This window comes from Muscardinus avellanarius, assembly GCF_963383645.1.
Source record: "Muscardinus avellanarius genome assembly, chromosome: 4".
Lineage (NCBI taxonomy): Eukaryota > Metazoa > Chordata > Mammalia > Rodentia > Gliridae > Muscardinus > Muscardinus avellanarius.
Window position 1 is genome coordinate 136242246 of NC_137789.1, and position 25086 is coordinate 136267331.

Genomic DNA, 25086 nt, shown 5'->3' on the forward strand with positions numbered 1-25086 from the left:
CAAGCTAGACGACACTTCCGTCACCGAGAAAAAGTGCTCCGCGCCCATGTGCTCAGACCCCCCGAGTCCTGGCACCCCGGTCTCTCTGCTCCAGTGTGGCCCTGGCCCGCCGCCATGCGGGCCACACACGCCGGGGCCTTGGGGGCCTGGCTCCTCTCGCTGAGCCGGCTCGGGGGCGCACCGGCACCGCGTGTTCCCGTGGTCGTATCCGTTTTCCATACGGGGCAGTAGCTGTGGTGTGGACCACATTTCATCCGTCCGTTCACCAGCTGAAGGATAGTTGAGCGGTTTCCAGGCTGGGGTGGTTGTGAATAAAGCTGCTATACGTTGCGTACGGGTCACTGTGTGGACGCGTTTTCATTTCTCTTGGGAACGTGCCCAGAAGTGTGAGTACTTTGCTGCAGGGGAGGTGTTGGGCGTCCTGAGCCTATCTGCTTTCCACCTCGGCTGCCCTGGCTGGGTCCACCAGCAGCGCCTGAGGGCCAGCAGCATGGCTTTCTCTGTTTTTTTTTTTTTTTTTTTGTTTTTGTTTTTTTGAGGTGGTACTAGGGCTGAGTTGCTGAGGCTGGCCTCAAACTTGCAATCCTCTTGTCTCAGCCTCCCAAGTACTGGGATTACAGGTGTAATGCACTGCTGGCATTTCTCTTTTTGGTGACACATACATGTGTGTCATGAAAGCAGTGTAAGAGAATGCCATGTATCCCCCCGCGTGCTCCATGGCATGATTTCAGGTGGTACATGGACGAACTTTTTCATATTTTACAAATTATGACTTTTTTTCTTTTTTTTCGGTACTGGGGATGGAACCCAGGGGCATTTTATCTTCGAGCTACACCCTCAGCCCTATTTTTTATTCTTTACTTTGAAACAGGGTCTCACTGAGTTGCAAAGGACCTCACTAAGTAGCTGAGGCTGACCTCGAACCACGATCCTCCTGTCTCAGACTCCCACATGCTGGGATTACAAGCGTGCGCTACCACGCCCAGCTGACTTTTTTTTTTTTTAATACTGGGGATTGAACCCAGGGATGCTCTACCTCTGAGCTACCTTTTTATTTTAATTTTATTTTGTATGTGTGGTACTGGGGATTGAGCCCAGGAGTGCTCTACCTCTGAGTTGTTTATTTATTTATTTATTTATTTATTTATTTATTTATTTATTTATTTATGTGTTTGTGTGTGTGTGTGTGTGTGTGTGTGTGTGTGTGTGCGTGTGTGTATGTGTGTGGTACTGGGGATTGAACCCAGGGGTGCTCTCCTCCTGAGCTACACCCCAAGCCCTAATTTTTATTTTGAAACAGGGTCTCACTAAGTTGCTGAGGGCCTCGCTGAGTTGGTGAGGCTGTCTCCGAACCTGCGACCCTCCTGTCTCAGCCTCTCAAGTACTGAGTTACAGGTGTCGCAGCACCACATTCAGATTCCTTTTTATTTTTTATTTTGAAATAGGGTCTTGCAGTGATGCTTAGGCTAGCCTCTAACCTGCCATCCTCATACCTCAGCCTCCAGAGTCGCTGGGATTGTAGGCATACTTCACTGTGCCCTGCTAGTTATGACTATATTTTAATGTGCATTTAAAAACTGTATCTGTGATTTCCTGGCTATTAATGCTTACTAGCTAGTGGCGTGGTCCTGGGGTCAGATTGCTTTGTTTGGCTTCCAGATCTATTTCTTACCTTTTGTGTGACCTTGGGCAAGTCACTTTACCTGTCTAGGGCTCAGATTGGTCACCAGTAAAATGGGTTGACAGTTCCCCTTCCCATTTTACTGTAAGGATAGAAACTAGTACATATGTATGTATGTATGTATGTATGTATGTATGTAAAACTCCCAGTTCAGAGCTTGGCACATGTAAGCACTTGACGAATAGCTGCCATTCATCTTAGACATGCATGGCCCATGTGATGGGCATATGTTTTATGTTTGTAATTTTGTACAGTTCATGTGTACGTGGCCACGTGCATACATGCCCAGTGCCTATGTAAAGGGGGGTTCCTGGCCTCAGGGGTAGGGGATGGGCCCTCCCACCTGTGTCTATCTTCTCACAGGCACGCGTGTGCCTTGTGTGCTGGAGTGGCCTTTCGGAGGCCACGTGTCTGGGTGCGCGTTGTGTCCCCAGGACCAGGGCGCCTCACGCCCGCCTCCTCTGTCTGTTCTGCTGTTGGCCGGGGCGTGGGCCCCGTGTGGTCCTCCCCACTCTGCACCCTCCCAAGCCTGGGCCGGCAGGGATCTGTAGCCTGGGTCCTCCCTACGGAAGGGAAGCCCTGCGGAATGCCCTTCTGGTCCCTGGCGTCTGGTCCCACCATATTTGCACAGAGCCAGTGTTTTCTGGACTTTTACCCGGGACCCCAGGACCCCCACAGGGACGGGTGGGAGGAGAGGAAATGTGTTGAAGGAAGCTGAGATTCTGCAGTTGGCCTGTAGCTCTAGGTGGAGTCTGGGGAGAGGAACCCCAAAGGAGAGATTCTAGTCAGCAGCTGGACTCAGTGAGTAGTGTGTGTGTGTGTGTGTGTTGGTACTGGGTATTAAAACCAGGAGCAGGAGCATTCTACCTCTGAGCTACATTCCCAGCCCTTTTTATTTTTTATTTTGAAGCAGGGTCTTGCTAAGTTGCTCTGCCTGGCCTCAAACCTGTGAACCTCCTGTCTCAGCCTCCTAAGTTGTGCATCTCTGTGCTTGGATTTATTTATTTTTATTATTATTTTGAAACGGGTTCTCACTAAGTTGCTGAGGCTGGCCTCAAACTTAATGATCCTCCTGTCTCAGCCTCCTAAGTACTGGGATTATAGGCATGTGCCACTGTGCCCAGCTTCAGTGGTTTTTAAAACTTCCTTATTGAAGTATAGCTGTCATCCACTAATCTACACGTGTTTAAAGTGTATGATGTGTGTGACGAGTTTTAAACTAAGTACACTCCCATAGTCGTCACCACAATCAGAGTAAAGCACACATCACTCCACTGCTGCCTTCTGCGCCTTCGCAATCCCCTCTCCTCTCCCTGCCCAGCATCCACATATCTGCTTTTGATCACTCTAGCTTGGTTTGCACTTCCTGGCATTGGATAAAAATGGGACAGGATAGAGGAAAAGGAAGGGCTCTGAAGGGAACAGAGGTCCTGCAGTAGCTGCGTAGATCATGTGGGGTGTGTGTGTGTGTGTGTGTGTGTGTGTGTGTGTTACTAGAGACTGAACCGGGGCAGTCTACCTCTAAGCTACACCCCCAGCCCTATTTGCTTGTTTGTTTGTTTACTTGTTTGTTTGTATTGGGATTGGGCCCAGGGGCATTCTACCTCCAAACTATACTCCTGCCCTATTTTATTTTTATTTTGAAACAGGTCATGCCAGGTTGATGAGTCTTACTACTTGCTAAGGCAGTCCTCGAACCTGTGATCCTCCTGTCTCAACTTCCAAGCACTGGGATTACGGTCGCGTGCCACCGCGCCCCGCTGAGTGCTCTGTTTTTAAGTCTGGCTCATGCAGCGTGATTGTTTTGAGATTTTCCCGTGTTGCCATTCATACCAGTGTCCATCTCTTTGTACAGAGGAGCGCTATTCTATTGTGTAGACGCTCCACAAGTCCTTATCCACTCACACAGCGGGTATTTTTTACATTCATTTCTAAGTATAGACACACCTCTAAACAATGCAAAAGTTTCTTTCGCCAGCAGGTGGTTTTTTTAACTAAGAGTCAAGCTGTGTCTGAGGTCCATCCAGTGGGCACCTTTTCTAGGCAGGGCGCCTATAGCCAGTGCCGCTCCGCCCTTCACCCCACTTGTCCCTTTGTGAAATGACCTCTCCTGCTCTCCCCTTCCCAGAGGCTACTCAGCTTCTTCCAGGAAGCCTCCTCAGACTGGCGGGGGCTCCTCTGAGCCCGATGGCCTGATGGCCTTCAAAGCCCTATGCCACTGAGCAGGTCCAGAATGTCTTGTTGCCCTGGAGAGAGCAAGGCAGGCCTTCCTAGGGCCACCTGCCCCTGCTTGCCATGCAGAGACCTGCTCCCGACAGGCCCCTGGGCTGTGCGCAGGGCTTCAGCTGTAGAGGCTGGGATCTGGAGTCTTCAGAGGAGGGAGAAGCAAAAATGCAAAGAGAGCCGGGCGTGGTGGCGCACGCTTGTAATCCCCGCGCTTGGGAGGCGGAGACAGGAGGATCGCGCAGGTTCGAAGCCAGCCGCGCTGGCGTAAGAGACCCTGTTTCAAAAATATAAAATAGGTCTTGGGAGTGTAGCCCGGAGGTAGAAGGGCTTCCAGGAACCCCAGTACCACCAAAAAAAAAAAAAAAAAAAAAATGCAAAGAGATTCAAAGTGATGCAAAACAAAGCCAGCAGCCCGGACGGAGGCCCCACCTTGCTGGCTTCCGGGTTCCTCTTTCTCTTCCCCTCCCTCCTGGCCATCACCCCCACTCCACCACCGTTAGGTGTGCAGGGGTCTGGGTAGACCTGCCATGGACCAGACCTAGAGGCTCTCTGCGTTATTACATTCCCATCTCAGAGAAACTAACATTTGAAACGTCCCAGAAGGCCCCTGTTGCATTTTGAGACTCTCCTCCTCCACACCCTTCTTCCCATCCTTCATGGATCTTTCCTCGAGCCGACAGAATAGGCTCTGGTTCCCGAGGCCCCAGCCCCAGCCCAGGTAGGAATGCTGCCCAGCTGCTGGTGTTGACTGGGAGCCAGAGGGAGAGGGCGAAGTGTCTTTCCAGCAGTCACAAGCCAGTGAGCGGCAGGTGCCAGCCACCTGCCCCTAGTCCTGTGCCCTTCCTGCTCCCTGCCCCAGTGTTTGTAAAGTGTCTCTCAGCCACGCCCTGCCCCAGACGATCTCATTTTGGTAGCGCAGTCTGCGGGGGGAAACACCAAGCCTCCTGGCTGGTGCCCAGAGTGTGGCCGGCATAGGCGGGTTGAAGCAGGGAAGGCGGGGTGGCCTGGCTCGGAGGGAGGGGTGTGATGGGCACGGCGTTGGGGTTGATGCCACAGACCCACTTCTGGTCTGCGGTATCCCCCACCATGGTCCAGCTCCAGCACTACCTCAGCCTCCCCCTCTAGAGGCCTTCCTGAGCAGTGACCTTCCTGCTGGTCCCTGGGGTGCGGATCGCTGTCCGCCATTTTGAATGATAACTTCTGTCCACATCCGTCTCCCTTCCTGATCAGGGGGACAGGATCCGCGTATGTTTCATGTTTAGGCTCCAGCACCCAGGACAGAGCTTGCTGTTCAGTGGCCACGGGGCGGGTAATTGTTGAGTGAGGTGGATGATAAGAGGCAGTGGCGGTGATGGAGACGGTGGTATGCCGCAGCAGTAGGCGGTGACTCACTGCGTGGTGGATGGGAAGGCAGAGCAGGGAGGTGGCAGATAGGAGTGAGAAGGAGGAGAGGGTAGATGGTGGCGATGGTTAACAAATAAAAGATTATGGCACGGGAGACCGCAGTGGACGGCAGCAGGAGGTGACCATGGTAGAAGGCGGCCGTGGTGGACATGCTGGGCAGCGGTGATGTCTGCTTATGCCTGAGCCCCCAGCCCTTCTCTTGGACCCGTCAGGTTGTCTTGACGCTGTGCCTGTGTCTTTGCAGACTCCATCGGAGGCCCCTTCCCCGTCACCTCTCATCGATGCCACCACAAGCAGAAGCACTGCCCGCCAGTGCTGCCGGGTGGCGGGCTCCCGGCCACACCGCTGCTCTTCCACCCACACACCAAGGGCTCCCAGATCCTCATGGACCTCAGCCACAAGGCCGTCAAGAGGCAGGCCAGCTTCTGCAACGCCATCACCTTCAGCAACCGCCCGGTGCTCATCTACGAGCAAGTCAGGCTAAAGGTGGGCCCCAGATCCCCCCAGGCCCCTGGCCTTCCCACGGCCGTGAGCACCTGCCCCTCGCGCCCCTTCCCACCACTGCCCTCCCCATCCCTCGCTTCTTTCCTGGCCTCCCCGTGGGACAAAGAAGTAACAGCTGGAGTGGCTGGGGAACCATGGGCTCTCCCATCCTGGGATGAGGCTCCCCCGGGAGGGAACGGAGCTGCGTGGTGGGTGAGCTGGCCTTAGGATACCCCTGGGGGCTTAGCTGAGGGTGGTCTGCAGAGAAGGGCGCCCTCCCTTCCCCTGGGTCACCTAGGCCAAGGGGGATGGCTGGCTGAGGCCACCCCTGTCACCAGATCACCAAGAAGCAGTGCTGCTGGAGTGGGGCCCTGAGGCTGGGCTTCACAAGCAAGGACCCATCCCGCATCCACCCGGACTCGCTGCCCAAGTACGCCTGCCCCGACCTGGTGTCCCAGAGCGGCTTCTGGGCCAAGGCGCTGCCCGAGGAGTTTGCCAACGAGGGCAACATCATTGCCTTCTGGGTGGACAAGAAGGGCCGCGTCTTCTACCGCATCAACGACTCGGCTGCCATGCTCTTCTTCAATGGTGTCCGCACGGCTGATCCGCTCTGGGCCCTGGTGGATGTCTATGGCCTCACGAGGGGCGTCCAGCTGTTGGGTGAGTGAGCGCCCCTGCTGGGCCCCTTAGGAGCAGGGCACACCTCAGTCTCCAGGTGCTGGGTCTGATGCTGTTTAAGCCCATCGGGTGTAAATTGGGCCTCCCTGCCCAACGGTAGCAGCCCCATAGCTAAGGGGCTCAGGGCAGTTCTGGGGGCCTTTGTGGAAACTGCACAGAGCTCCCTTCCTCATGAGCACAGCTTCAGCACATGGAGCCCCAGTGAGATTCCTGCTCTCTGGAGCCCCTAGGCCGCTGGCCCCCAGGATTAATAAATGTTAAAGTAACCATAGTTTAAGTCAGGTGTGGTGGCACACACTTGTAATCTCAGTACTTGGGAAGCTGAGACAGGAGGATAACAGGTTCAGAGCCAGCCTTGGTAACTTAGTGAGGCCCTCCACAACTTAGTGAGGCCCTGTTTCCAAATAAAAAATAAAATTGGGCTGGGGGTATAGCTCAGAGGTAGAAGGCTCCTGGGTTCCATCCCTAGTACCATAACAAACACACACCATGGTGGTGCTTATAAGGTCCTGGGCACTTCATTCTTGCCTGAGGCTCAGGGAGGTCGAGTCTTGAGGCCAGACGTGGTGGAGCCAGCCCTTAGAGCCTCCTTAGCTCCAAAGGGAGCTCTTAGCCCTGGGCCTGTATCCTCCCAGGAGGCTCAGCTCCAGCCCCACCCCACTCCAGCCGTGCTTGTGGCTGGGATGTCGAGTAAAAGAGATGAGGGCGTGTATAGAGGGCACTAGAGAGCCTAAGAGTCCTGCAGGGGAGGGCAGGCATCTGGGGGCTGGGAGGAGGAGCACCGGAAGGTGCCTGGAATGCTAAGGTAAGTGCTTCTGGATGGCACACCTGCCAGGGCCGGGAGGTACTTCAGAGAATCGTAGACTTCCTGGGGCCACAGAGAGAGTTGGAGGTTGAGGTGGAACCTCAGCCCAGTTCCTGACTTGGAGCTTGAGCACACGCACTTAACTGTGTGAATGTAGATTGTGGGTTCAGAGGAGTCTGTTGGCAGATGGGCTTTGTCTCCAGGCAGAGCCTGCCCGAGCCTCAGCTTCCTCATCTGTAAAGTGGGTTGGTGGGAAGAGTAAGTTAAAGAGGCTGTGTGTAGTATCCAGGACTGTCCTGGGTACCAAATGTGTGCTCAGCCAATGTCCCTTCTATCTCCCATCCTTACCCCTTCTCCTTATAGTTTAAATGCTATGAGGGTGGTTAAAAAAAAAACAACCCTTTTAATCCTTCTTTTTCTTTGTGGCTCTGGGAATTGAACCCAGTAGCTTTGTACCTCTGATCTCCACCTCCAGCCTTATTTTATTTTATTTTTAATTTTCAAACTGGGTCTCACTAAGTTGTAAAGGGCCTCACTAAATAGCTGAGACTGGTCTTGAACCTGTGATCCCCTTGTCTCAGTCTCCCAAGTACTAGGATTGCAGGCGTGTGCCACCACACGTGGCTCCTGTATATCCTTTCTGACTTTGAAGAGTAGAAACAGTGCAACTTTTCAAACACTGAGAAAAAAACAGTGAAAGTAAAAACAAAGGCATGAGTAGGGGCCAGACGCCCTTCTGTTTGTTGAGTCCGGAACATCAGAAGGCTGTTTTTATTAACTAACAGTTTAGGAACTTTCTGTCTTCCAAGTCAATAAAAGTGTCTCTGCATTCACGCTGACATGTTGAAAGCCTGCAGCGGGCCGCTCCAGGTGTCAGCAGATGAGGAAAGCCGCCCAAGCTGGCCGCTCCCACGGTCAGACCTCTGCCTGCCAGAGGCAGGAGGGTGGGGTCATGTGCCTGACCCCCAGAGACTGACAGGCCCAGGTTGGATCCTGGTCGCATCCCGTAGTAGGTGTGCAACTGTTTCCTCGTCCGCACAACGGGTAATAACTGCCCTTGGGGAAGAGCTGGCGCCTGGGGAGGTCAGTGGCCGTCAGTCATGCTCACCATGCTGGGGGCAGGGGAGCCAGCCCTTAACACAGGGTTTGAGAGCACCTTCCCGCTGCCCTGGTTCCTCGGGGCCACACACGTCAAGGCAGTAGGTCCCCAAGCTTGAGTCTGAGCTCCAGCCTGGCCACTCCTCTCTGAGCCTCTGTCCTCTCATCTATGAGATGCTTGTGGATATGGTGACTTAACTTAGCCCAGGGCTCTGTTGCATGCTGGAAGACAGAGAATGTCTCTGCTCTTGAGAAGGTCTTGGGAGTAGGTAGGTGGGTGTAGACGTGGTGGCCACGCCCTTGCCTGCCTGCCTGCCTTCCTTCCTTCCTTCCTTTCTTTTTGCGTTACTGGAGATGGAACCCAGGGGCATTCTACCTCCAAGCTACACCCCCAGCTCTATTTTTTAGTCTTTATTTTGAAATGGGGTCTTACTAAGTTGCAGAGGGCCTCACTAAGTAGCTGAGGCTGTCCTCGAACCGCCTTCAGCCTCCCAAATGCTAGAATTACAAGTGTGCGCCACCACGCCCGGCTAACACCCTTGCTTTTTGCTAAGCAAAGGACGCCCTTTCCACAGTCCCCACTCTGGCTTGAGGGCCCAACTCAAAAGCTGCCTCCTCCCTGAAGTCTTCCCTGGGGGTGGAAGGATCTTTCCCATCCTGCGCCCCCCCCCTTGCCTGTGCTTCTCAAAGCTCCAAGGCCTCTGCTGACCGTGGTCCATGCACGTGTCTCGCTCCCCAGGACAGAGAGGTTTGAGGGAGACACCTGAGTCTTACCCAGCTGGCCCCCTCCAGACGGACCTTGCGCTTGGCCTGCAGATGGGGCTGAGTGATGACTGCAGGGTCGGAAGGGGACTGGCAGGCTGGAGGGCCAGGAGGAAGAGGACTCACAGGCTCAGGAAAAGAGCAACCCTACCCAAGGCCGCCTGGCCGGGCCGTCAAGGAGACAGATGCTGGCTGCGATCAGGGCATAATCAAGGAGGGTGGTAATTGCTCAATGCTGTGGTCATAGGATCCCTTCCATCTGCCGACGCTTTCTGTCCGGTTAGCTCACTTAACCTCTCAGCAGCAGGCCTGCAGGGAGTGTTTTTTTTTATCCCCATTTGGCAGGGAGAAAACTGAGGCTCATGGAAGGCCGGGCTTGCCCATGTAGGGACATGGCCGAGCTGGGACTGGAACAGGGTGTTCGGATGACAGAGGCAAGGCCCTCTCCATTTTCCTCCAGCAGGTTCCACAGAACAGGAGGCAGAGGAGGCTGAGTGCAGGAGGGAGGGTGGAGTCCAGGAAGGCTTCTGGGAAGAGGAGGCTCAAACTGGACCTGCACAGTCCAGGAGGCACTGAACAGGTGGCAGCCAAGGGGAACTGCCAGGCAACATGGGACCTCTGACCCTTAGGGGCCAAAGGGCCCTGGGAAATAATCCGCAGGGCCTGCCCTGGGGCCGCAGTCCTGACCTGGCCCAGCCCCGTCCCCTCTTTGACTATAAATGGGTCTGCTCGGGGTATGCCAGTTGCCTTTGGACCTCCTGGCAGGCTCCTCTGCACACCCGATAAGGCTGAGGCCCAGCTGAGGCCCGTCCCAGCCATAAATCACCATAATCCCTGGCATTTTCAAAGGCTGATTATGGCCCCTAAATTCAATTAGCAGATTAAAATATCTCTTCATTTTGTTCCTCCTAAATTGATGTGTGTGTGTGTGTGTGTGTGTGTGTGTGTGTGTGTGTGTGTAGAGAGAGAGAGAGAGGAGGGAGGAGGGGAGGGGTAGGGAGAGAGGGAAATTGAGATCCACCTGAGAGCCCTTCCGAGGTGACCGGCCGCTGGTCCTCTTCTTTCCTTCCATACTCCTACTCTCTGTACAGACCCCAGGTCCATTTCCTTCCTTCTCTCTCCCTCCCCACCTCGCTGGCTGCCATGTTACTACATCTGTATCTTTCAGGGCCTCCCCCTCTCTCATCTCCCCCTTAACCCTGATCCCTTGGGCTCTTGCTGTTCTTCACCTCTCTTCCCAGCAACCGTCTCTGTTTTGGTGGCTTTGAGGGTGGGCCATTCTTTCCTGGAGTGATTATCTCCCAGTCAGGGTCTGAGCTTTGGATGCCTGCCAGCCCTGCCCCCGTCCCCTCTTGCCTCTGTCTGGAGCCAAAGCCCTCCACACTTCCCTTGGTCCGAGTTGTGTTCTCAGACCGGAGACATCCCGGGGTTCTTGGCATGAAGGGTGCACAGTAGCCAGTGTGCACGGTCAGGCCGCAGACGGACAGGCGGTGTCCCCGACAGAGTGGAGGTGGACAGGAGCTGGTGTCTGGCTCTCCCTGCTCTGAGTGCAGCCCAGGCCCACACCCGTGCCGAGGCATGGCCAGCCCAAGGCCTTCCCCACCTCCTCCCCATCTAGAGCTCAGCAGGTCACCCCTCCAGCCTCCCTGGCCCAAGCCCGGGCTGGTATCTCCAACAATAACAGCTTCCTACCTCCAGGAAGAAGGACCCGCCAGCAACTAAGTAAACACAAGTTTTATGAGGTGATTAATACTAGGACAGATAAACTCCTATCCCAGTCTCTCAAAGTCTCCTTGCTCCCCTTAGAAATGTTAACTCAGGAAGCGCAGCCGTGGTCCAGGCAAAAGGCTGCTGAGTCCCGACTCCACTCACAGGGCACCTTGAGCATCCCTGGTGCCCACTACAGCCATGCCCTTGGGGGGGCAGGAATTGAAAAGCCAGCCCCCTCCTCAAAGCGCTTCTACGCTGGGGACACAACGTGCAGGTGCCGGGAGGTGGCCTAGGCCCAGTTCTGCTCAGAAGCGTGGCCTGAAGAGCAGAATGCAGAGGCTCAGCTGTCAGGAACCCAAGGGAGAGGAGGATGCCTTGCTTGGGGAGGACTGGCGAGGGCCAGGCAGCAGGTGCGCCTGGGAGCAGAGGTGGGAGGGGGAGTCAGCAGCGCGGATCTCCCAGGGGAGGGTGGAGTAGAAAGGTACTTTGTGTAGCAGAGTGTGCACAGATGTGGGTGTGTGTCGGTGTCCCAGGGAGCAGGTCGTGAAAAAGTTCCCACAGCCTCTGTGCCTCAAGTTGTTCGGTAAGAGGAACTGTGGTCACCGGCGTGGTGGTGCATGCCTGTTAATAGCAGTACTCGGGAGGCTGAGGCAGGAGGACGGCAGCTTTGAAGCCAGCCTCAGCAGCCTAGCCGGGCCCTCAACAACTTAGTGAGACCCCATTTGGAGGTGCAGCTCAGAATGCTCCTGAGTTCAATCCCCAGGACTGGGGGTGGAGAGGTGAGAACTGGGGTTAACCATAGAGGAGTTTAGGCCTACATTTGGGGAGGAGCGTGCCCCAATCCTCCCTGCTGGTCAGAAGCCAGGCCCGATCTGGGATTCAGGTCTCCCACGCTGATCTGGTCATTAGGTTGTGGTAGGAAACCTGTTGATGCATCCATATGGTGGTGTCTGAGCTGGGGAGGGCCTTAGGTAGGGGCTCCCTAGGGCTCTGACTTTATGCTTTATCCCCAACTCCTGCCAGAGACTTGTACCCACCCACTAGGAGGCTGATGCATGGAGCCTTCCTCAGGGCTGTCCAAGGGCCAGGCTGCTGTTGTGCTGTTCTCAAGGTAGCAGTGGCTGGCCAGCCTTGCTGCCCCGAAACCAGAGCCCTGCCCCACCCCGCCCCACCCCACCTTGAGATAAGGCCCTGGGTGTGCCTCAGCTTGGTGGCCCTGAGAGCAAGCGATTCCCAGCTGAAGACCACACTGCCATCTGGGGCTTCCGTTTCCCAGGCTAAGCCAATATTTACCCTCAGCCGTGGCTGCCAGGGGCCAAGAAGCAAATATTAGTTTAAAGAGCCCAGCCCTTCGGGACCGGGAGACAGTTGATGCTTATCATGATTTCTTCTTCACTGATAGTTTCCCATTCTTTTCCTTTAAAAAGGAAAAGAAAGCCAGGCTTGGTGGCCCACGCTTGTAATCCCAGCATTTGGGAGGCTGAGACCGGAAGATTGTGGTTCAATGACAGCCTTAGCTACTTAGTGAGGCCCTTTGCAACTCAGTGAGACCCTGTTTCAAAATAAAGAATTAAAAAAAAAAAAGGGCTGGGCTGTTGTTTGGAGGTAGAATGCCCCTGGGTTCCATCCAGAATAAATAAATAAATAAATAAATAAATAAATAGGAGAAGAAAAGAAATCTTGCCGGGTTTGGTGGTGTGTGCCTGTAGTGCCAGCTTTTCGGGAGGCTGATGCAGGAGGAAGGCCAGTTCGAGGCCAATCTGGGCAACTTAGCAAATACTCTGTCTCAAAATAAAATAAATAGGGCTGGAAGTATAGCTCAGAACCTACCATGTATGAGTCCTGGATTCCATCTCCAACATTGTTAAAACAAAAACAAAAAACCTTGCTATTCCTTTTGCTTTAGGGACTCTTCAAGGAACTCCACCAGTCTTATCAAGGCCATATACGCTCTTTCCCGACACCAGCAAGCCTTCCCTACCCCCCTGCAGGAGAGAGGGCCACGTCCTCCTGGCCGCCCGCGTCCTACTGATGTGGAGGCCGAAGTGGTCCACGCAGTTTTGCATCGTGTCTTGTCCAGCTCTTAAGAAGACGGCATATGTCCTTTTTGTAGATAAGGTTATTATTGTACACATTTTGCAGACAAGGAGGTCTGATAACTTGCCCAGGACCACACAGCTGGTAGTTGGCAGAGCTAGAATTTTCTCTTTTTGATTATTATTATTGTGTTTGGTGCTGAGAATGGAATCCGGGGGCATTCTACTTCTGAGCTATTCCCCTAGACTGATTTTATTATTTTTTAATTAAAATTTTGTTTGCAGAACTGAGGATTGAGCCCAGGGGCATTATTCCTCTGAGCTATACCTGCAGCCCCATTCTTCATTCTTTATTTTTAAATAGGGTTCCACTAAGTTGCGTAGGGCCTCACTAAGTAGCTGAGGCTGGCCAAGGATCTGCGATCCTCCTGTCTCAGCCTCCTGAGTACTGGGATTACAAGAGTATACCACCACACCTGGAATTTTTTTTTTTTTTTTTTTTTTTTTTTTTTTTGGTGGTACTGGGGTTCCTGGAAGCCCGTCTGTCTCCGGGCTACACTCCCAGACCTATTTTATTTTTGGAAACAGGGTCTCCTAAGCCAGCATAGCTGGCTTCAAAACTGCGCGATCCTCCTGTCTCTGCCTCCCAAGCGCGGGGATTACAAGTGTGTGCCACCATGCCCGGCCTGGATATATATTTTTTTTACTTTTTATTTTTTGGTAGTACCAGGGGTTGAACCCGGGGCATTCTACCTCTGACCTATACCCCCAGCCCTATTTTATTTTTTAAATTTTGAAACAGGGTCTAAGTTACTGAGAAAGTCGCTATGTGGCTGAGGCTGGCCGTGAACCTGCAATCCTCCTGTCTCAGCCTCACAAATACCAGAATTATAGTTGTGTACAAGCACGCCTGGCTTAATTTTTATATTTTATTTGAAAACAGGGTCTTGCTAAGGTGTGGAGAGTCTTGGTAAGTTGCTGAGACTGGTCTTGAACTTGTGATCCTTCTTAGTCTTCCAAGGGATTACCAGCTCTGGAGCTAGAATCTGAACCCAAGGGTCCGGGCTGCATTGCTTTCCCGTGTGGGTCTGTCTGCACCCCCTGTTAAGTCTGGATGGGGCGGCTGTGGCCTCCTGTGTCTTCCAGAACAGGGTGTATGAGGACTTGAGGCAGGAAGGGTGGGCCACACACGTTGGGTATAAATCGACCACCAGGGCCCTAGCTGCGCTGGTACAAGGAGGAGGGGCAGTGGGGCCCCAGGACACCCGGCTGAGTGACGAGGAAGGTCCTGTGTTCCCCGAAGGCTCCCCATGGTTCCATCCGGCACTGTCATTCCTGGCACAGGGTTGTCCTCCTGATGAACACGCAGGCTGGAACCGCTTGTGACCTCAGCCTTGGTGGCCCTGTTCCGCACTTACAGTACTGGCAATGTCTTGTTTCCACCCAGTATCTCCTTGGCCCAAGAGGTCATTATGGGGACCTTGGAGAGACCTGGGGACTCCGGGCAGGGCAAGTGTGTAGGGGGAGGGGCTGGGCGTGCTGGGCGTGGCGGTTCTGGGAACAAAGCCCCCTTCAGAATCAAGAGAGAGGGAGAACTGAGGCTTGACATGACCAGTCTCCCCTCTCGGGATTATCTGGGCATGGTCCTGCATGCGCACTTATCTCACGGATGTCTGGGAGGCGTGCAGAAGAGTAGACCTGTTCACAAAGTGGGAAGCGCTCTTGTCTTTAGGTTAGAAAGAGATGCCCATTTAACCACCCCTGCACTCCCACCAGCAAAAGGAGACAAACCTCAAGCCAGTCCTCCAACCAGAAGGAAAATCATACAATCTAAACTGTTTTTTTTTTTCTTTTTTAACACTATCTATGGTCCTCCAGCTGGTTTTCTTGGAACACTGGGGTTCCACAGAGATGTCCCTGAGGTAGCTGAGAAATGCAGGGGCGGGGAGACCGAGGGCCCTGCGCCTGCCTCCCAGGCTTCACCCAGCGCTCCAGGTTCCATTGGTCAAAAAGACCACATGATCCTGGGAATCTGTGGATCCTCTGGCTTGAGAATTCTGAGCCTAAGTAAGCGACCGTGACTGTGAATGATTCTGGAACACTCTTTCCCTGCCCGTGCCTCAGAACACATGTTTGTTTCTCCTAGCGTTCTCGTGGTTGACTTTAAAGGGAGAGGGTGGAGGCGACTATGGGTCTCCCGGCGGGCGCTGCCGAGAGGGGTTCGTCCAAGCTGCACACCCGCCCTCCTGACTCCTTCCCCTGCCTGTGCCAGATGCAGACCGGCAGGAGGATGTTTATGGAGACAGTAAATGGCCTGGCAGCGCCTTCCAAACAGGGGCTGGCAGATACCCGCCAGGCGGCCGGGCGGCTGCAGGCTGACCCCTGGTTAAAGATTATCCAGTGCTCCGGATGTGAGAATCTAAACAAACAAGACTCTGGGCTGATGGCTTCAAAGAGGCCCCCTGCGCCAGTGCCAAGGCCCTGCGGTGGTTCTGCACGTGGTCCTGCGCGACGGGCAGGTGGCCCTCTGGGAGAGAGTGGCCCGGGCCCTCCTCGCAGGGCCGCTCTCTGGTTATTCTCTGGCATTTGCCAACAGGTTCCCACGTCTCACTTTCATCATTTCAAACCCTCTCCCTGTCCTGTTTACTTCAAGGCCCTTTCCTTGACCCACTCTTAAACAGGACACTAGGGCCTCGTTCTCTCAGTAGGAAATCTGTATTCTAAAGGAATTTATCTCAAGGAAGAGAAGATTTGGGGGGGGGGCTCAAAGAGTGGTGTAGGATACTTGCATTCATACAAGGAGAGTCTTTTTTTTTTTTTTTTTTGCAGTATTGGGGATGGAACCCAGGGGCATTCTACCTCCGCGTGACACCCCCAGCCTTATTTTTTAGTCTTTATTTTGAAACAGGGTCTCACTGAGTTGCAAAGGGCCTAAGTAGTAGCTGAGGCTGTCCTGCAAACCACGGTCCTTCCCGTCTCAGCCTCCCGAATGCCGGGATTACAAGTATGCGGCCCCATGCCCAGCTCAAGGAGAGTCTTTCTAACAGCCATAACTATTCAGAGATGGGGGACAGGTAGCTTTGACAGGGGTGAGCTTCCTGTTGTCGGGACGTTCTGAGTTCTGAGAACTTGGCAGGGATACACGGATCCCCGAATTCCTCAGCTCCTCAAAGATCCTGTCTAATCCAAGCCCCTAAGACTCTTGTAACTAAATTGCATTCACTATCTCCATGCTGCTACGCTTTGACCCTCCACTGGCTGTTGGCTCTAGGGCTCAGGTCCTGGCTTCCCCTTCTCTCATCTCCCCTGTCCAGGGCAGGGCACGCAGTCGGACAGCAAGTGAGGGGAAGAAGCGCCTGGCCTGGCCTCCCTGCCCTTGCAGGACGTGGCTGCTACCATGCTGGCCACAGTACCTGAGAGCTTTCTCTAGGTTCCAGGACAGGCTTAGGAGTTGAAGGCAGACAGTGACTTTCTGAAAGGGCACTTGTGGCAGAGCCAGGGGGAAGCTCCTCCCACAGCCTTGTATCGCCCTGCCCCATCACAAACACCTCCCAAGTGGGCAGCTGTGCCCCCCTGCATCAATTATGTAACGTTGATACAAATGTGGGGCCACCCTATTGCTCCTGGCTCCAGGTTGCCCACCTGGTTTCCCCGGCTGTCCCCCCAGGGCGCAGTCTTGGGCTGGGGCTGGTCCCAAGGCATTCTCCGAGGCCTGTCTTGGCGTTGGCCCACTCAGCTGGAGCCTTTGCTGTCCCCTTTTTGGAGCGCGCTCCTCCATCTCCAGTTTCATCTATTTTGGGGTCTTGCACAGCTGGGCTCACTGATGGGACGGTTATTTTGGAGTTTTCTGGCCGCCTGCAGCTGCTCCTGGCCCAAGAGGTGGAGGGGCAAGGGGAGAGGACACATTTGGGCTGGGCTAGGGGTTCATGCTGTGTTTAGCTATTTCCCAGAAGCTCTTGGACCTCAGCTCCCAACCCAGTTCTAGACTTAGCATTTCAATCCAGGTCTGGAACATTCTGGAGCCCGTGAACTTTTCTACTGAGCCATATGGCACATAAACAATCTGCCTCATATTAACCTAATGATTCTTATGTGCCAGGTGTTCTACTAGGTGCCCAGTAAACCTTATTCCATTTCATCGTTACAGCATCCCTTGTAAGGGGAGGATGAAAATACAGATCTTATATAAATCAATAGTTGCACGGCTGGGTGTGATGGGCACACTTGTAATCCCAACATTTGGGAGGCTGAGACAGGATCATGGTTCAAGGAGAGCTTCAGCTACTTGGGCCCTCTGCAACTTAGTGAGACCTTGTTTAAAAATAAAGAATAAAAAGAGGGTTAGGGGTGTAGCTTAGACGTAGAATGCCCTTGGGTTCCATCCCTAGTAACACACACACACACACACACACACACACACACACACACACAGATAGTTGCAGATCTCTGAAGAAGAGAGGTCCCACAAGGTTAACCTACTTGTCCCAGGCCATATTAGAAAATGGCAGAGTCAGGATTTGAACCCAGGCTGATGACTTCAAATTCATTGCACTGTGCTCTTATCCTGCCTGCCAGTATATGGATTTTGGTTACTAAAATAACCCCAAAGTATCTTAGCCGGGCGTGGTGGTGCATGCTTGTAATCCCAGCATTTGGGAGGCTGAGACCAGAGGACCGCGGTTCGCAGACAGCCTCAGCGACTTAGTGAGGTCCTTTGCAACTCAGTGAGACCCGGTTTCAAAATAAAATATAAAAAATAATGCTGGGCGGGGGGTGTAGCTCAGAGGTAGAATGCCCCTGGGTTTCATCCCCTGTGCTGTAAACAAAACAAAACAAAAACACCCCGAAGTATTCTTAGGTTGCATTATTAGAAATGTGATATATACATCACTGGAATTGATGGGCACACTGCCCTGCACTAGCCAGGGCACATCTGGAGTACTGAGTCTGTTCCTTGTCTGAGACGTGGAAGGTAGGGCAGACATACTTAGGAGGGGTGTCTGCAGTATGAGGCAGTGGACTGGTGAGCTCAACAGTGGAGCAGGCTGCCTGGGCATTAGCAAACACCTGCTACTAGGCATATCCAAGTGCTAAGAGGCCTCCTGGGGGTGCAGAGACACCAGAACAACTCACACTCAGCCCCATTCAGTAAACAAGGCCCTCCTTGTTGACTGAAGCCCTTGGAGTCAAGGTCCTTAAATTAGTCTGTTGCCACTGGAAGCCACACCATGGCCGCCCAGCTCCAGTCATGCCTGAGGGGCTGGGGCAGGCCGTGTGACAGCCTTGCTCCATCCTCTCCTCCCTGCTGCTCCCCTCTCTGTCTTCTCTAGCCCTCTGGAGTCCCCAAGGGCCATCCCTGGCGGGCGAGGAGCAGGGACTGTTTCCCAGGGCCAGCCCAGGCCCTCTCAACTCCCTACTGTCTCCTGCACCTCCCCTCCTGCACGGCCCGCCTGGCCTCTGCTGTGCCCCCAGCCTCTGCACCATGGCTGTCTCTCCTGTACCTCCCCTCCTGCATGGCCCTCCTGGCCTCTGCTGTGCCCCCAGCCTCTGCACCATGGCTGTCTCTCCTGCACCTCCCCTCCTGCACGGCCCGCCTGGCCTCTGCTGTGCCCCCAGTCTCTGCACCATGGCTGTCACAGAGTCAATTCCCTGGAATAATCGTGTTTTCCAGTTGGCTCCCTCCTCCTCACCAGCATGATGCTGGGAAACCCCAACCAGCCAGGCCCCAGGAGGTCTCTGCAGGGCTGGACCACACAGTTCCTGGAAGGAGCAGGGAGGTGGGAGGTAAAAAGCAGGGAGGCTTTGGCGACACCTCTGCATTCTGCATTCCGGTCTGTGCTTCCCTCTCAGCCCAGTTCCCCAAGCTCTGCTGACAAATTGGAGCGCAAGAGCCATCTGCACCCAATTCCTGGCAAAGCACAGAGAAGTTCAGCGAGAAGGTTTCTGGGAAGGCATTAGTCTGTGGTGCAGCTTCCAGGGGTGCCAGCCAAATGTGGGGACACTGACTCCACAGAAGGGGTTCAACCAAGGAGGGTCTGGGACTGAAGAGTGTAGCATTGGGCAGGAGTTGGGCAGAACTTGCTTTCGTGTTGGGTCTATCACCTGGTGGCCGTCACACACACATCTCCTGGTGCAGCGTCATCTGGAGAACAGAACCACCTTTGCGGGTTGCTTTAGGGATGAAATGTGGGGACCACTTTTAAGTTGAAGGACTCCATAAAGTAGGACATAACACAACCATTAAAGAATGTGGTGTTGGGATCAACTATAGGCATGGAGAGGAGATACTCAGAACATAGTAGGCAAAAGAAAAAAAAAAACAGTTGTGAAAAAGGAGATCTATACAAGGTTCTTAACCCAGAATTCTTACCTATGCTTAATGAAGGTCATGGAGGCCCTGAAGTTATCCACAGAATTTAGTGAGAATGTGTATTTTTCTTGGGTGATAGGTGAAAGTCATTACTACATTTCAAAGTAATTTATTATCCACAAAAGTTTAGAAAACTGGTGTTTATATAGCATGCCTCAATTTTTGCATTAAAAAGGTAACCAAAAAAATTTAAAGGCTGAAAAGTCATAATCCAAATATTAAAAGTGTTTTTCTCTGGGTGGTACAGCTAGCAGGTGGTTATTTTTTTCTTTTTGCTGAATTGTGTTTTCTACAAGTTGGTATTGTCTGAAGAAAGTGAAAAGGTTTAGCTTTCAGTTAAATCACTCTCCAGAGGACCTCTTGGCTGAATGGCCCTAACTTCTCCCAGCCTCAGCATCCTTGTGTGACAATGATAACCTCAAAGGCTAAGTGTTAGGGTTAGACAATTCCCGCAGAGAAGAATCTGGGGAGGGGTGTTAGGATGTCATCGGTGTGTTCGATTGGGCAAATATTTAGTGTTTTGCTAAGTGCTGTACAGCTGTTCCAGGTGGTTAGATAAAGAAGGGAGGTCCCTGGGGTTAACGTTTTGCAAAAGGACTTTTAAAATACATAGGTCCGCCGGGTGTGGTGGCGCCCGCTTGAAATCCCAGTACTTGGGAGGCTGAGACAGGAGGATCGCACAGGTTCGAAGTCAGCCTCAACTAGTGAGGCTCTCAGCAACTTAGTGAGACCCTGTTTCTAAATAAAATAGAAAATAGGTCTAGGAGTATAGCCCAGAGCTTCTGGGTTCCACCCCCCAGCACCACAAGGAAAAAAAAAAAACCCAAAAAACAAAACGTAGGTCCTACATGCTTACGGCAGGCAATAAGAAGGAAACACAGACTGCAAAGAAAGCAGCAGTCAGCCTTTAAGCGTGCAGGAACAACGAGGGTCTCTCCTCCGGCCTCCATCTCTGGTTAAACAGATTCCTGGGCGACGCTGCGCCCTGGCCTGGCCCGCTAATCTAGGTGGCAGGCATTCATTTCCCGTGCCCGGAAGCCCTCGCCAGGGTCGCGGGCGCGCGGGGCACCCCTGACGCTGGCCTGTCTCTCCCCCGCCGCAGACAGCGAGCTGGTGCTGCCCGACTGCCTGCGGCCGCGCTCCTTCACGGCGCTGCGGCGGCCCTCGCTGCGGCGCGAGCCCGACGACGCGCGCCTGTCGGTGAGCCTGTGCGACCTCAACGTGCCGGGCGCCGACGGCGACGAGGGCGCGCCCGCGGCCGGCTGCCCGATCCCGCAGAACTCGCTCAACTCGCAGCACAGCCGCGCGCTGCCGGCGCAGCTGGACGGCGACCTGCGCTTCCACGCGCTGCGCGCGGGCGCGCACGTGCGCGTCCTGGACGAGCAGACGGTGGCGCGCCTGGAGCACGGGCGCGACGAGCGCGCGCTCGTCTTCACCAGCAGGCCCGTGCGCGTGGCCGAGACCATCTTCGTCAAGGTCACGCGCTCCGGGGGCGCGCGGCCCGGCGCGCTCTCCTTCGGCGTCACCACGTGCGACCCCGGCTCGCTGCGGCCGGCCGACCTGCCCTTCAGCCCCGAGGCGCTGGTGGACCGCAAGGAGTTCTGGGCCGTGTGCCGCGTGCCCGGGCCCCTGCACAGCGGCGACATCCTGGGCCTGGTGGTCAACGCCGACGGCGAGCTGCACCTCAGCCACAACGGCGCGCCGGCCGGCATGCAGCTGTGCGTGGACGCGTCGCAGCCGCTCTGGATGCTGTTCGGCCTGCACGGCGCCATCACGCAGGTCCGCATCCTCGGTGAGTACCGGCCCAGGCAAGGTGAGGCCCGGGTGGCCTCATCCCGCCCGGCCGAGAAACGAGTCGAGGGAGCGCGGATGATTCGACCCCCAGAACCCGCCGCACCCCGCCCAGACACGCAAACATGGGGGGGGGGGTCGCTTGAATATGGGGAAAGTGCTTCCAGCAGCAGTGACCTTCTGGAGGCGCGGGTTCCCTGTCCCCACCTTTCCCCTGGCCCTCAGGAGGTTGGGTGCGGGTGGTCAGGTGTCTGGGTGGAGGGGTTAGGGACTACCCCAGCAGGTGCCCTGGGGGAAATAGGGTTGCAGAGTTCTCCGTCTGTCTTTTCTAAGGGTGGGGTGGGAGGACGCAGTTTAAATGGGCCAGGGGAGGTGGACTTCTGTAGGCCACGTTTCTCAGGTGGTTCTATGAGATGTTAATACGTATCCTTTGAAAACGGAGGCTGTGGCTAACTAAGTTTGAAAGGCATTGAATTAAAAAGGGAAGTGGGATGATGATTGCAGACCACCTCGGGGCCTCTCATAAGCAGTGTGAATTTTTCTTTTTTGTTTTTGGTATTGATGTGCGAACCCAGGGCCATTCTACCTCTGAGTTACACCCCTAGCCCTGTTTTTTTTTTTTTTTTTTTTTTTTTGAAACAGAATCTCATGAACTTGCTGAGGGCCTTGCTACACTGCTGAGGCTGGCTGCGAACCTGCAGCCCTTTCTCAGCCTCCTAAATATTGGCATTACAGTTGTGTGCCACCATGTACAACTGCAGTGTCGGTCTTTAAGACTGATGATATTTATGGTGTAGTTTTCTCAAAGTGATCAACCCCCCCCCCCATGAAGCATTTTCTGAGACCTCTTACCCCAGAGAGAATGTCAGCTTTATGATACTGGGCTGATTTCATTACCCTCACCTGGAGAACTTAGTGAGGTACAGATTCCTGTATCACACCTCCAGTAGATCTTGGACAGGTTCTGGGTTTTTTTTGTTTGTGTTTTGTTTTGTTTTTTGGTGGTACTGGGGTTCCTGGAAGCCCTTCTACCTCCAGGCTACACTCCCAGACCTATTTTTACATTTTTATTTGGAAGCAGGGTCTCCTAAGCCAGCACGCGCAGCTGGCTTTGAACCTGCGCGATCCTCCTGTCTCTGCCTCCCAAGCACGGGGGATTACAAGCGTGCGCCACCACACCCGGCCTTCGACAGGTTCTGGACAGTTTTTTGTTTTTCAGTGCTGAGGATGGAGCTCAGGGTCAGATGCTAGACAAACTACACCCCCCCCCCAGCCTTGGTGTTTTTTTTTTTAAAGCAAGGAGACCCCTGGGCTTTGAAGCACATAGCAGGCTTGATAGATGGGCTGATGTATGTAACCATGTGAGACTTTGAGATTGGCATTCTGTATAGAGGTGATGTAATTAGCTGTGTGTTTTTGTGTGTAATGCAATTGGTGATTGAAATCAGATAAAATCGATAGGAACTTAGGACTCCAGAAAGAGGCCAAGTGAAGATGGAGTGAAAAATAAACAAAGAGAAATGAGGCTGGGGCACTAAAGGAATTAAAACTGGAGGGACATTAATCAGGAAAGAATGAAAAATCAGGTCAACTAGAGTGAGGATTCAGGATGGAATAAAAAAAAAACTGGGTAGGAAGCAAAAACAAAACAAAAACCAAATAAACAAACAAAGCCTCAAGCTGAGGTAAAAGATACTTGGCTACACTCACTGGGAGATGCTGCTTCTCAGAGAAAGGAAATTACATAAGGGAGAGGTACTCTCTTGCGTCAGCATCATCTAATAATAGGTAAGTAGCTTTCCAGTAAGCCTTGTGTCACTCAAAGAGGTTTATGAGACTGGAGCAGAGAGGAATTTTTAAAAAATGAGGACTTTTCTGTCCCAGTGTAAGTGGACCAAGGTGGATTCGGGAGAGTAGCCATCCAGAATCCAGCATCGGAGAATGGAATGCTCCTCAGCTGCTTGAAGTGGGTGTCTCAACCAGCAGACTTATGAGTGGGGGTCCTGCCTGCCTGAAAGGAAACCAAACCAGTGGCTGTGTATGAAAGATCACTGTTGACCTTACAGAAGGAAGCTTTGCGGAAGGCCTAAGAACACCAACAACGGTTTTCCTTCACGCATAGGCCTCACCAAACCCACAGTCAATTTTATACTTACTGGTGGAATGTTAGGAATATCACTAAAGACAGGAACGTAAAGCGGCCTTCCTTAAAGACATTGATGTGAACATGCCAGTCAGTGCAATCAGGCAAGGAAGGTAAATAGGAGAAATGCATTTTTGAAAGGAGATGATGATTGACTTTAAAAATATTAATAAAGTATGCTTAGGAGTAATAACACTATTAAATGAAAAGATCTCCTTGGGCACCCGCTCCTGTGCGGAGGAGCATTCTGGTTGTGTCTAGGGAGAGCCACAGGTGGTGAGGGGGTTCTATTCTTGTAAAGTTGGTTGTTCAGCTGGAGAAACAGCTGGATTTCTGGGCAAAGGTGCAGGGCAAGGAGGTGGTGACTTCATCCTCTAGCTGGAAACCCTGCAGATGAAGATGCCTGGGGAAGGGGGAGAGATGGGATTCCAGGCAGAGCTGGTTTGGAGACTTGCTGGTGAGGCCAGAGAGTGACAGAGGCCACCTTCCACTCTGTAGTTGAGGACAGCCCGGGCTGGGCGCCACGCCCTGTGAATCCTACCCTGAGCCCCATGGCCATGCTGTGGTCAGGCTTGGGTGCTCACTGTGGGGACAAGGACCCCAGCTTTCTCCCATTAGGCTTGTGCTGAGGGTGGCCCTCCCTCCTTCCTTCCCCTGCCACAGGCTCCACCATCCTGACCGAGCGGGGCACCCCATCGCTCCCTTGCTCCCCCGCCTCCACGCCAACCTCACCCAGCGCCCTGGGCAGCCGTCTCTCCGACCCCCTGCTCAGCACCTGCAGCTCAGGACCTCTGGGTAGCTCTGCTGGCGGTAAGTCCCGTGGCCCCCCAGCCACAAGTTTGACTGCTACCCCCAGGCTCCCGCTGCAGCGGGGGTGCGGTCTGTCAGGGCTGAACTGAAGAGGATCCAGACCCAGTGAACCCCTGTTGGGTGGTGACTTCTGGGGTGTGCCCCTCATGTCCCCTAGCTGGGCAGCTGTTCCCAGAGGACCTCTTATTTTTTTTCCCAGCACACAGGGAACACCAAAGGGTGGCTGCAGAGGTCCCTTCTCCATCCTTCTTCCTCTTTCCTTCCCCTCTGCCTAATGGCAGCCCTGGCCCTGGCCTGGGCTGAGTGGGCCACAAGCTCATTCTCCTCCCTTGCACCAGAAGCTGAGTTGTTGGGGTTAACGGGCAGAGCTCCATACGTGGGCCCTCTTCCCATAAGCCTGGGCTGAGCCATGTCCCTCACTGACTGGTGTCCCCTTGCCACCAGGGACAGCCCCCAACTCACCAGTGAGCCTGCCTGAGTCGCCAGTGACCCCGGGCCCGGGCCAGTGGAGCGATGAGTGCACCATTTGCTACGAGCACGCGGTGGACACGGTCATCTACACGTGTGGTCACATGTGCCTCTGCTACGCCTGCGGCCTGCGTCTCAAGAAGGCCCTGCACGCCTGCTGCCCCATTTGCCGCCGACCCATCAAGGACATCATCAAGACCTACCGCAGCTCCTAGCCCGCAGCGGCGCCCCACCCTGCACGCCCGCCCTGTGACTCCAGCCTGGCTTCGGCCCAGGGCCAGCCAGTGGGCCCCTTCTTGTCCTCACTTTGGAAACTCTTTCTCCAGCTCATTAAACACAGGATGCCATGGCCCTTGAAGGTCTGAGCAGAGAGGGGCTCTGAGGCAGGCAGTGGGGCAGAGGAGGGATGGGAGGCCATGCTCCTTGTCTTTCCCTTCTCTGGGCCCAGCTCTGCCCTACATGCTGAGGGGCTGAATCGGGGCCTCCGCCAATACTAATCCTTCCCCATCTGGGGTAGGTTTCTGGGAGGTCCCTGTAGCCCATGTGGTATCTTGGTAAGACTTAGGAAATGTACACCTTTTCCCGTGGGCAGACGCTGCCAAGCCCGGCCCGTGGCTTCGC

The 25086-nt window shown here is 54.0% G+C and overlaps 1 protein-coding gene across 2 annotated transcripts in view; it reads left to right on the forward strand.

Moving 5' to 3' along the window:
- NEURL1 (neuralized E3 ubiquitin protein ligase 1) overlaps nt 1-24680 on the forward strand; it is a gene marked incomplete at both ends in the record, with an annotated part of 69727 nt that extends 45047 nt beyond the window's left edge. For both annotated transcript variants that reach the window (XM_080694507.1, XM_080694508.1), the window contains 5 exons: nt 5556-5797; nt 6133-6454; nt 20356-21045; nt 23851-23997; nt 24442-24680. In XM_080694507.1, the coding sequence (XP_080550633.1) occupies nt 5556-5797; nt 6133-6454; nt 20356-21045; nt 23851-23997; nt 24442-24680 (1640 nt within the window). The remainder of the gene's footprint in view (nt 1-5555; nt 5798-6132; nt 6455-20355; nt 21046-23850; nt 23998-24441) is intronic.
- Between the last annotated feature and the right edge of the window lie 406 nt (nt 24681-25086).